Source organism: Nanorana parkeri, unplaced genomic scaffold (assembly GCF_000935625.1).
Source record: "Nanorana parkeri isolate BGI_ZX_2015 unplaced genomic scaffold, ASM93562v1 scaffold556, whole genome shotgun sequence".
Classification (NCBI taxonomy): domain Eukaryota; kingdom Metazoa; phylum Chordata; class Amphibia; order Anura; family Dicroglossidae; genus Nanorana; species Nanorana parkeri.
The window spans coordinates 361,132-372,762 of NW_017306824.1; the positions used below are offsets into that span (position 1 = coordinate 361,132).

General features: G+C 41.2%; 1 protein-coding gene across 1 annotated transcript in view; it reads right to left on the reverse strand.

Moving 5' to 3' along the window:
* Positions 1-249: 249 nt before the first annotated feature.
* PYM1 (PYM homolog 1, exon junction complex associated factor) overlaps positions 250-11,631 on the reverse strand; it is a 19,758-nt gene continuing 8,376 nt past the window's right edge. Inside the window, exons 2-3 of the mRNA XM_018562033.1 lie at positions 7,264-7,357; positions 250-828 (exon numbers count right to left, since the gene is read on the reverse strand). Of these exons, the coding sequence (XP_018417535.1) occupies positions 384-828; positions 7,264-7,357 (539 nt within the window). The 3' untranslated portion in view covers positions 250-383. The remainder of the gene's footprint in view (positions 829-7,263; positions 7,358-11,631) is intronic.

Consider the following 11,631-nt stretch of genomic DNA (forward strand, 5'->3'; position numbering starts at 1 on the left):
ACCCTTCATATTATTGCTTTATACTGTATTATGTACATATTGAGGTGTTGTTCATAATGTACCATTGCCCAGTTTGTCCAAGTGGGCCTGCCTTTGTGTCACATGGCCCTTCAAGTATTACAAAACACATTATAGCTGTAAGCTGTAACCCATTTACTTGGCTGATTTCTATACCTGCAGCTGTGATTTAAGTGGCAGAGGTCTAAAATCTGCTGGCAAATAAGATGCCAATGATCAGGTGTCCTTGAACAAACTCTCACATATTATCCTAGGAAAAACTACAATGCAACAAGTGAACAAGAAATAAACAGAAAATGCCAAATGTGTCCCCAGGCAATCTAGCCCACAATGAATGCCTTCTGCTACTACTTATTAGAAGTCTTCTACAAGTCCAGTTCCAGGTCCTCGATTTCTTCCTCTATCCCTTTCCTCCTGGCCAGCTTGTCTAACTGCTCTTTGGATGGCTCGGTAATCTCTCCACAGTCTATTTTTTGCTGGAGTTCCTCCACCTGTCGCAGCTTTTTCCGGAGATTCTTGAGTTTCTTTGCGTTCTCGGCTGCTGGGTTCTCATTGGTCGTTTTGTCCTTGGCTTCTGAAATGTTAACCTTCTCCAGTTCCTCTATGGTCTCTTCCACTACCCCCCGCTCGCCTTTTTCTTGTTTTCTTTTCTCCTTGCGCTTCAGATTCCTTTTGGCTGTCTTCGATAGGGAGCTTTCTATTTCTGCCTTTGTGGACTGCTGCGTCTTGTTAGCAGAGGGATCTGTATGGCTCATGCCGGGCGGAAGGGAAGGCTTACTTTTGAAAAACTTCACGTACTTGTTTTCATAACTAAAGGAGGAGAGATTATAATATTTTGTTTTAGTGAACAACAATGTAACAAAATAGCCTGTAAACAAAACCTTCTGTGGCCAAACTTCTTATTTCATATTTTCATCAGAGACCTGAATGGCAGAGTGACAGCATCTCTTTAATGTGTATCTAATCTCAAGATCATAAAATGTAGAGCTGCAACAATTATCCGATTAAGTCGATTAAAATCGACGATGAAAAACATTATCAACGTTTTCCATCATCGATTTGTTGGCTATCATTCAGAAAGCCCGTTCGCGGCTCCATACACGAGCTACGCACGCCGCGTACGTCACCGCACAAGCCACACACACACGCTAAGCCGGACACACCGCTGCCGTCACGACAAGGATTCAGAAACAGGTGAGGGGGACCTGTTTTTAAAAAAAAAAGCAGCACACTGCAGAACACCAGCAGCTATAGAGGAACAACAAAGCCCAGCAATAATACATTATATACAACACAATGCAGAATACCAATGTATAATACAGCGGCACACTGCAGAACACCACAGACTAGATAGATAGATATATATTCTGTTCGGTGGTGTTCTGCATTGCGCTGTATTATATATTGGTATTCTGTATTGTATTGTGCATGGTGTTCTGCATTGCGCTGTATTATATATTGGTATTCTGTATTGTATTGTGCATGGTGTTCTGCATTGAATAATACAGCAGCACAATGCAGAACACCACCGAACAGAATATATATCTATCTATCTAGTCTGTGGTGTTCTGCAGTGTGCTGCTGTATTATACAATGCAGAATACCAATGTATAATACAGCGGCACACTGCAGAACACCAGCAGCTATAGAGGAATACAGATCCCAGCAATAATACATTATATACAGCACAATGCAGAATACCAGCAGCTACAGAGGACTACAAATCCCAGCAATAATATATTAACCAGCCTGTATAATGTATTATTGCTGGGATTTGTAGTTCCTCTATAACTGGTCAGTGATATTCTGCATTGCGCCATATAATCATTATACAGCGCAATGAAGAATACCAGCAGCTATAGAGGACTACAGATCCCAGCAATAATACATTATATACAACACAATGCAGAATACCAGCAGCTACAGAGGACTACAAATCCCAGCAATAGTACATTATAGTATAATGTGCTATTGCTGGCATTTGTTGTATTCCTATATAGCTGCTGCTATTCTGCATTGTGCCGTATAATCATTATACAGCGCACTGCAGAATACCACCAGCTATAGACGAATACAAATCCCAGCAATAATACATTATACAGCGCAATGCAGAATAACGCCAGCTAAAATGTATATACTGCAGCTTGCGAGTCTGATGTGGTGGCTGCATTATTTTCCTTATTTCAGGCTTGTGAGAAATGCAGCGTCCTTGTAATTTTCTGTGCAATGAACGAAAATCAAGCAACCCTTCCAAGCTATTCTCTCCAATTCCCTCACCCACCCAATTAATGGAGATGTAGTAGGAAAGACGTGTTTGTAGTCCAAATCATGGGAGTGGACAAAGATGACAACTCTGCTCCCTCTAATGCATCCACCACATCTAAGGACTGATACGCTGCAATACATTACATTTTTGTCTTTAGAGTTTGGATACACTTTAAGGCCTTGTGTTCATGTCAGAACTGCATTTTTCCTCACATACACACCAATGTAAATACAAAATCAGCTTACAATGTTTAAATGCAGGTAAAGAGAAGGTCAGAAGCATATCTAAAGTGAAGCATCAAACTGGTCTGATATGGAAGCTGAATGCACCTGACTGCATGTTAATTCTTCCCATGATACAAAGCCTAGGAGACCAAGGCTTCCTTAATGAAGGTGGCAGCACAGGCTTTTAAACACACTCCCAGCTGCTAAAGTGTTTGCATCTAACAATCCAACTGTTGGCTTTCTGGTAGAAGTGATTCAGTTCTACACCCCCACCTAAGGTGATGCCTGGCCATGTATCCCAGGTTTTTCTGTTTTTCCAGCGGGCTCATGACCAGCATGTGTATTTGTGAAGGGCAGAGCACAATCAGCGAGCATCCGTTTACTGATCGTCTCTGCACCGAATGAAGCCGAAAGTGACGAGCATATAGTCACTTCCAGGTTCTGAGAGGTCATTCCCTGGCCACTGTGAATGAGGAAGAAGCTGATCAAGCACGATCTTGCTTGATCATCTTCACTGGGGTCCATAGGTGACATTAGGGGTCTAATAGACCCTCATGTCTCCTTAAAGAGAACCTGTCACATACATTGTGCTATCACACAGGAGGCTTGTTAGCAAGCAACAAAGTATAAAAAATGAGAGTAAAAACTTAAAGATAAATAAAAAAAAACACTAAAAAAATGTTTTAGGGCCTGTTTAAACCAAAATCGTACCGAAAAACATAAGTCAACAGAGGTCCATTGACTTACAATTTTAACCTCCGCTGACTTCTGTTTTTTGTCAATGTTTATTTTAATTGACATGTCATGAAGACAAATTTCTATTTTATTTTATTTTTTTATATTGTGTTCTGTTGACTTCCGTTTTTGCTCTACTTTTTTTCAGCGCACTGAAAAGCAACGCAGCGGTGTGAACTGGTCCCATTCACACTCATACATTTTTTAGGGGGAAACCTTCTGTTGGCATCCCTTGAAAATCAGATCCTAATGGATTTGGTGTGAATGGGGCTTTAATGTAAAAGGAGTTTTGTCCATCCACGTTGTTTTATTAGTGTATGGCCAGCTTAACCCGATCAAAATTTGAAATGGCTTTCAACTTGAATAAACAAATAACCATGAGGCAGAATAAGTGATTTAAAAAAAAAAAGTGAAATGAAAAAGCACAAGTAAGGCCCCATTTACACACGAATCGGCCTGCATGAATAGCTCCGTGCGGGGCCGTACCAAGCAGCTGCCCGGAAGGAAATGTGCTGCGTGTGATTAGTACGCAGCCCCCGTCCTTCTCTATGGGGCTACGCAGCCGTACGCCCCCTACGCTTTTCTGGCCGGGACGCATACAGTATCCATTCCGGCGGCGTATGAATACGCTCACCCGCACCCCTACAGACGTGCAGGGCAGGCCAGCGTAGGGGGACGTACGGCTGCGTAGCCCCATAGAGAAGAATGACGGGGGCTGCGTACTAATCACACGCAGCACCTGTCCTTCCCGGCAGCTGCTTGGTACGGCCCCGCACGCAGCACGGAGCTGTACGTGCAGGCCAATTCGTGTGTGAAGGGGGCCTTAACGAGCCAATAAATATTACATATGGAATATACAAAACTAGCAAGCAAATCAGCACAATATAAAGAGCGTAGGGAATAGGAAGAAAATGATAGATCACAGATAACAGAGCTTTTAAGAAAGCAGATAACCAGAAAAGGAAATGTAGATGGTGTGTTTCATTGTAAAAATGTCAAACGGAGATATAATCAGGGCTGTCCTTCTGTGAAGCCCAAAGCTAAACAATCTTAAGAACCATGAAATGTCAGTGTCTGGGGAGAAGGCATGGTTAACCTCTTCATGTGGAGGGGTAACTGTAATCTTGATGACAAGGCCAAATTCAGAATGTTTTGTATGTGGCAACTCTTTTCATATAAACCGCTCTGTATACCAAAATGATATTCACACTATTTGTTCAGGACATGCAAAGTTTTAGGGGAAGATGGTTATAAAAAATACACTGAGGAAATTTTTACAAGCAAAAACACTAAAATCAATGTTATAAAATGGAATTTTTCATTTTTAAAGCCAAACCTTTAAGAAATATCAACACTAAAATATGTTCACCTATGTTATCCTGATTTCAGGGACCCCAAATATATGCAATATATATGATACAGACAATTAAACAACTCCAGGAAAATGTTTTTTTATTAACCCTTGCCCTGTGAAAAGTTAACTGCTCATTTGAAAAATATGACAAAGAAGACCCAGGACTGTTGAGCAGTTAGAATTCTAGATCAGGCAAGATTGGGCGACAATATTTATTTCCCAAAACTCCAGCAACTGGTCTCCTCAGTTCCCAGACATTAGAGTGTTATTAAAAGACGAGGGGATGTTACACGTGGTAAACATGGCCCTGTCACAACTGTTTTGAGATGTGTTGCTGCCATCAATTTCAAAATTACCTATTCTTTTTCTTAAAATGGTGCATTTACACAGTTCAAACATTTGATGTGTTTTCTAATGTGAATAAAATTTTTGATTTATAAATTTGCAGATCATTGCATACTGTTTTTAAGTAGATTTTACACAGCGTCCCAACTTTTCTGAATTAGGGTTGTATATGCATCTAAGGATTTCCAATAAATCTGGTCATAGCTTGCGATTAGATGCTTTTATCTAAAGTCACTTTATCTGTGTTTTGCCAAAATAGAAGTCAGGGGCATCTAGGAATCGATTTCAACTTCTAAATTAAACAAAACGTATGTCAATGCAATTTGATGCTAGGATTTGGTACCAGATGCATCGAAAATGTATATGCATGTAAACGCATGAAGACAGGAAGTGACTTAAGCAGATCATTAGTTTGCAAATGCAACAAAGAATGGGAAAAAAAGTATAAGTTATTTTGTTAAAAAAATAAACAAATGGAAGTTGATAATAATACCCAGGGGTTTAGCAAGCTGTCATTCAGCTAAGGTATACAGCTACTTCGTACTTACTAATAAGTGGCCCTGTTGTTTTTCTGCTAAACAGGCAAATCACAGGTTCACATTAACATAGTGTTCATTTTTCTCTCTATTCCACACAATAAATAAAACAAGAAAATCGAATAGAAACCTCAAATAGAAAATAAAATAGAAACCTCAAAATGACTCATCCACTCCCTTGTTATCTTTCGTCTTGACTATTGCAACTCCCTCCTCATTGGCCTACCTCTACACAGGCTATCCCCCCTTCAGTCCATCATGAATGCAGCTGCTAGACTCATCCACCTAACCAACCGCTCAGCGTCTGCAACCCCCCCTCTGTCAATCCCTCCACTGGCTTCCAATCACCCAAAGGATAAAATTCAAAATATTAACAACCACTTACAAAGCAATCCACAACTCTGCCCCCGGCTATAGCTCAAACCTTATCTATAACTATAACCATATCTCAACCTTGTCTCAAAGCATCACCCTAACCATCCCCTCCGCTCTTCCAAAGACCTCCTGCTTTCCAGCTCCATCGTCGACTCCTCCCATGCTCGCCTTCAGGACTTCTCTAGAGTCTCTCCCATCCTATGGAACTCTTTACCTCAACCTGTCCGTCTATCTCCCACTCTGACTGCCTTTAGGTGATCCCTTAAGACTCATCTCCCTTAAGCCTATCCCGCCTCAAACTAACCACTGAACTATCACGTTCTCAAACATTCATCCCCACACAGCTACCACCTCTTGTATCACTTCCTCCTCCCTTTTAGATTGTAAGCCCTCATCGGCAGGGCCCTCCTTACCATCTTGTCTTGTATTGTAATGTCTTCTTTATTTTGTAAAGCGCTGCGCAAACTGTTGGCGCTATATAAATCCTGTATTATAATAATAATAATAATAAATAGAAAAAAGTGTAGGTATGAAATAAAAAATCTAGCTAAAAACAACCCCCAAACATTCATGTAAATCATTCCGGTAAGCTTACTTCCGTATTATTTCAATCAGTGCGATATATAGCAATTATGCCAGTATTATATTACTATAGAAGACACCACAGAAGATCCATGCAGCTATTTACCTAACGTGGTCTTTCTGTGAATGTAAATTGTCCACAGAACACACCATCAGTTTACTCAGAGCACTTTATAGAATTTGTATATACCGGACTACTGATACAACTTTTTACATAATGTCAGAACTGCGTGAGTAAAGTCTTGAGAAATCCATGAATTATGCAACTGACATCCTTTAGGTGTATTTCCTTCTCTGCAGTCAAGTCTGAGAAATCCCCACTATACTGTATATGTTTGTTATGAGTTCCTTTTCACACAGCACACTCAAAAATATTACAAAATTCTTGTACTTTTAGCTGTTTCTTTGGAGCAGGATTATACATGAAACTCTATTTTTAGCTTCTACTGCTTTGAAGAGATGCCAATGTAAAGATAAGTGACAGACTAGGGGCAGGACTTATTACTATACAATGTCTTGAGATCCCTAACCCTTTGTTGGGACAGAGTGCCCTGTACATCTAGTTAACAATTGCTAATGAAATCTGCCAGCACAGTACAGACAGGGTTAATTATGGCAAACAACTCCCCAGCCCCCTCATAAACATGGCATAGCAAGGTAGGGCTAAGCAGGATTTTTTAAGCCCTATAGTTTTTAGAGAAGAGCAATTTTTAAGTTATGCTATGTGAATGGGAACATGTAACAAATATAATGTAGGTATTGTCCCAATTTGGCTACAAAAGTGGAAATACCCTTTAAAGCTACATTTTGGATTAAAATAATACTTACACAGGAACTTCCTCTTGAGGCACATAGCCCTCCTTTACTTTCCTCTGTTTACGCCACGTGCCATCCGGACGTTGAGTGGATGGTATGTATTTCCCTACAAAAGAAAAGCACAGCAAGAGCCGAATAGTAACTAGATTTATCATGATCACGTTTGTATTATGCATGAGCACACACCTTCATTAATACCTTTCTTCTGTATACATAAACTCCTCTAAGATATTCATATACAGTGCATATGACAACACTAGAGAAAGGGGAGGCAGGAAGACCAGTCCAAGCCCCAAGTGCATATAATAAAGTGACGTATAGAACAAACAAATGGTTAATGTGTTTAATGTCACTGTACCTACTAGGACAATTATATATCCTTGCAGGCATTACACCCAAAAAAACAGTAATCAAAGCATAATATGCTAGGAACGGGCTGGTATGGCATGGCAAAACCCTAAACAACGCCTTTCAGAGCTTGGTGGCAGTGGAAACCACATGCCAAGCGCCCTCTTTCAATGCTTTGATGAAGACGTCCTCAGGCCCTGTTCACACAAGTATCAGCTTGTATAAGAGCAGTGTGTACAGCAAGTTTGAGCCAGATTTGTTGAAGCCTTTAAAGCCCCATTCAGCTCAGATTTCGGGAAGTTACACACCAATCTTATGCAAGTTTAGAAAAAGACATTCACAGAACTTAAGAAAAGTTACCATATGCCACCACAAGTAAGTGCTGCCAACTCTATGTTTTAATTAACTCACTCGATCAAATGAATGTAGGTCACACAAAGATAATCGATCAATTCGTTACCCATCATAACTTCATTAAAACGTACAAAATACAGGGTTTAAAAATCCACATCCACAGATGGTAACCAACTGAAAACTTTTTCCACCACTTCTGAACCACAAATACAAATGGACCATTATATGTAATAAAAACCATGAAAAGGAACAGGAAGTGTTAAAAATAAAACTGATTACATAAAAGCTCCGGTGCAAAAACAAGTTCCTTTTGTTTTGTTTTTATAATATTTAGATGACGTTAATGTGCAGACATCGGACTTCCTTCTCAGTGTGTATGCCCGCAGTAACCAGTAAGGAATATTTCCAATTCAAAATGAGATAGTTTTGGTGCTGGTGTGTCATCGGTTCTTCTCCTCCTCGGCATATCACAAATGATTACATCACTTCATCCAAGATATACCGATAGGGAACACAAGTGTAGGGAGCTTAAAGGAGTTGACTCTCCTGGGTTTCCTGCCTGCATCACCATACTGGATAATGATTACATCACTCGCCATATTTGCTACTAGATTGAATAAAGTATTAAACGCAATGATGTGAGCAGGGACACCGAGAAGTCACCAATCTTACGATATTTGCGTTTACTCAGTCATGACCCAAATTTTACATCTAGAGGGCTGGAAATGAAGATGGTAAACCTTGTGTTCCTTGTTTGTACATACTGGGCAAGGTTTGGAAGCTAGGGAGACCAATGATGGAAAAGCTGTGCCATGGAGACATTTCTTCCCACGTCCTCATCTGGGGACTGACAAATGTTGGATTTCCACTTACTTTGTGTCACAGTGACAGCTACCACCAGCACAGTAACCAAGCATGGATCTTCCATTTAAAACCATAGACTGTTAGAAGTGTAATTTGCAGTCAAAATTAGGTTAGTGTGCTCACCAGTAAAGATTAGCACTGTTCCCCTCAAGACTTTATGAAGGGCGCTCCACCTGGCCTGCAACACCCCCCGGGTTATTTAGAATTTAGGGTAAAGGTGGACTGAGCTCCAGCCAACGTTCAAAGTTGACAATAAAATGCTGATGCTTTGATTTATCTCCACTGCAAGACCCATGAGTGCCCCTGTACCCGCTTTGGATTTGTATAGAATTAAGGGTATTGTAGTAGGGATGCACCGATGCCAATGCCAAGTATTTGGGCGAGTACTCATACTCGCCCAAATACTCCGATACTTACCTCAGATACTGGAACCTCCGGTCAGAGGGAGAGCTCCCTCTGACCGGCAGTGCCAAGGGAGCATGGAGCTGGCTTCCTTTCCAATCAGGAAGCCGGGCGGTGGGTTGTGACCTGCCTTCCAGCTTCCCGATTGGCTAGGAAGCTGGCTTCACGTGTTGCTAAGCAGCCTGGCTTCCTAACCAAGCAGGAAGCTGGGTGGCACCTCATGACTCGCTTCCCGATTGGTCAGGAAGCCACACTGCCTAGAGAAGAGTGAAGCCGGCTTCTTAGCCAATTAGGAAGCCGGGAGGTGGGTCATGATGTTCGGCCAGGCTTCCTGATTGGCTAGAAAGCCGGCTTCACATGTTGCTAAGCAGCCTGGCTTCCATGACCACCTCATGACTCGCTGCCTGGCTTCCTGATTGATCAGGAAGCCAGTGCTGTTTCGCTAGAACACCAACTTGACAGGCAATCAGGAAGCCGGGCGACGGGGCATGATCCGCCACCCGACTTCCCGATAATCGGGGCACAAGGCACCGGTACTCGGTGAGTACCAAAAAAAAAAAAATATCGGTACTCAATACTGAAAAACCAGTATCGGTGAATCCCTATATTGTAGTTTTCTCTGTTTCAGAAGCACACGTCATTTTTAGGCTGAATATACACTGAATGGCCAGATTATTATGACCACCCCATCAGTACTCCGTTGGGCCACGAGATGTTGAAAGGTGATGCGAGGAATCCGACCCTGCACTGTTGCCCTTCTGTTGTCTTGTACCAGTCTTGCCACTCTCCGTTCTGCCCCAACATTGACTAGTCGCTGACGGCCACAATTCGCACGTTCAGACCCAGATTTTCGGCTGACAGTCCAGTCTTTAAACACTTTAACAACAGCTGCTCTTGGACATTTAACGAATTCTGCTGTTTTGCTGATACTCGCTCCATGGCTCCTAGCGCCCTCTAGCAACTTCAGCGCAAAATTATAGCTAATTTGCCTACAAACGTCAGGTGGTCATAATAATCTAGCTACTCAGTGTATATGGTACTTATTAATTCAACACAGTCTGGTATTTTATATTTACTAAAAACATCAATTTCATAGACATTTGTTCAAGATTTCTATTCATCAATGAGTCTTTTTTTATTATTGGTAATGCGGCCAGTAACACACTTCCGGTCTTAGGAGGAGCAAAGGAGCCCCCCGTTGGACAGCAGCATTGTCACCCTGTGGGGAAGGTAGTGTTAAGCTGGGTATAGATTTTCGAAAGAACGTCCTTACATAAGAACGTTCTTTCAACTTTCTTTTTGTTGATGGGGTCAAATCTACGATTGAGTCTTTCCAAATGCAGTGACAAAAAAACCTCAAAGGAACGAGATGGAAAATTTGAACGAAATTCTAAAAGTGGAAATCTTTTTTATTCAGGAACCTCCATTTATTCCAAAACCAAACAAAATTTTGATTGACATTATCGGGTAATAAAGAAAGATCTTTTGTACGAATGTTAATTGGGAAATCTACTAGTGTACGGCCAGCTTTAGATGTACTAGTAGATTTACATGGACTTGACTAATAAATTGAAGCAAATGTTTGATTAACCTTTTCAGTAGAGCTACCCCCGTACTGCAAGGGTTAAGTTCTTGCTCTGGTCTAGGGAGGAAAATAAGAAGTTATACTCACCATATCCTCGGAAGCGAACTTGCTCTTAGACCGGTAATTCCAACCTCTCTCACCCTCCTCTGCAGCAACCAAAGGTTCCTGAGTCATCACATTCTATACACATTGTATAGAATGTGAGGATGCCAAGTGACATACCATCACTGCAGCGGAGGAGACAGGCTGGAGGGAGCTGTCACAGCCAGCTGGCTTAGAGGATCAGCGGAGTATAACTTTGTTATTTTCCTCCCTAGACCAAAAGAAGCGCTTAACCCTTGCAGTGTGGGGGTAGCTTCAGGGAAAGAGACACAAAACACACTGGGAATCCAGGAAGTTGTTGGAAGTGATGGGCAGATGGAAGGCAGCACTTACTACATAAAAGTTATTTTTTCAAGTAAGCTTTGATTGTATTATCAGATACAACTGTAGTATGAATTCCTATTACAATGCTGATGTTATAACAGGATGGTACATGCTGGGACTTTACAACTCCTTACATTCTAAATGTATGACCTGTAAAGACTTGTAAGGCGTCGCTTACGGACAATTTAGGGTATTATACTATTTTGTTGCCTCACAGGCGCACGCAGTTTTAATACTTGGCATGTTAGGTATCTATTTACTCGACACAACCTCATCTTTTATATTTCACACAGAAATTGGGTATTTTATTGCGTTTGTGTGAACTAATAATAATTTGAGTGCGTTTTCTACTGAAAATATGGGTTTGATAATATCATGTGACATTAAAGAATGAAAACCCT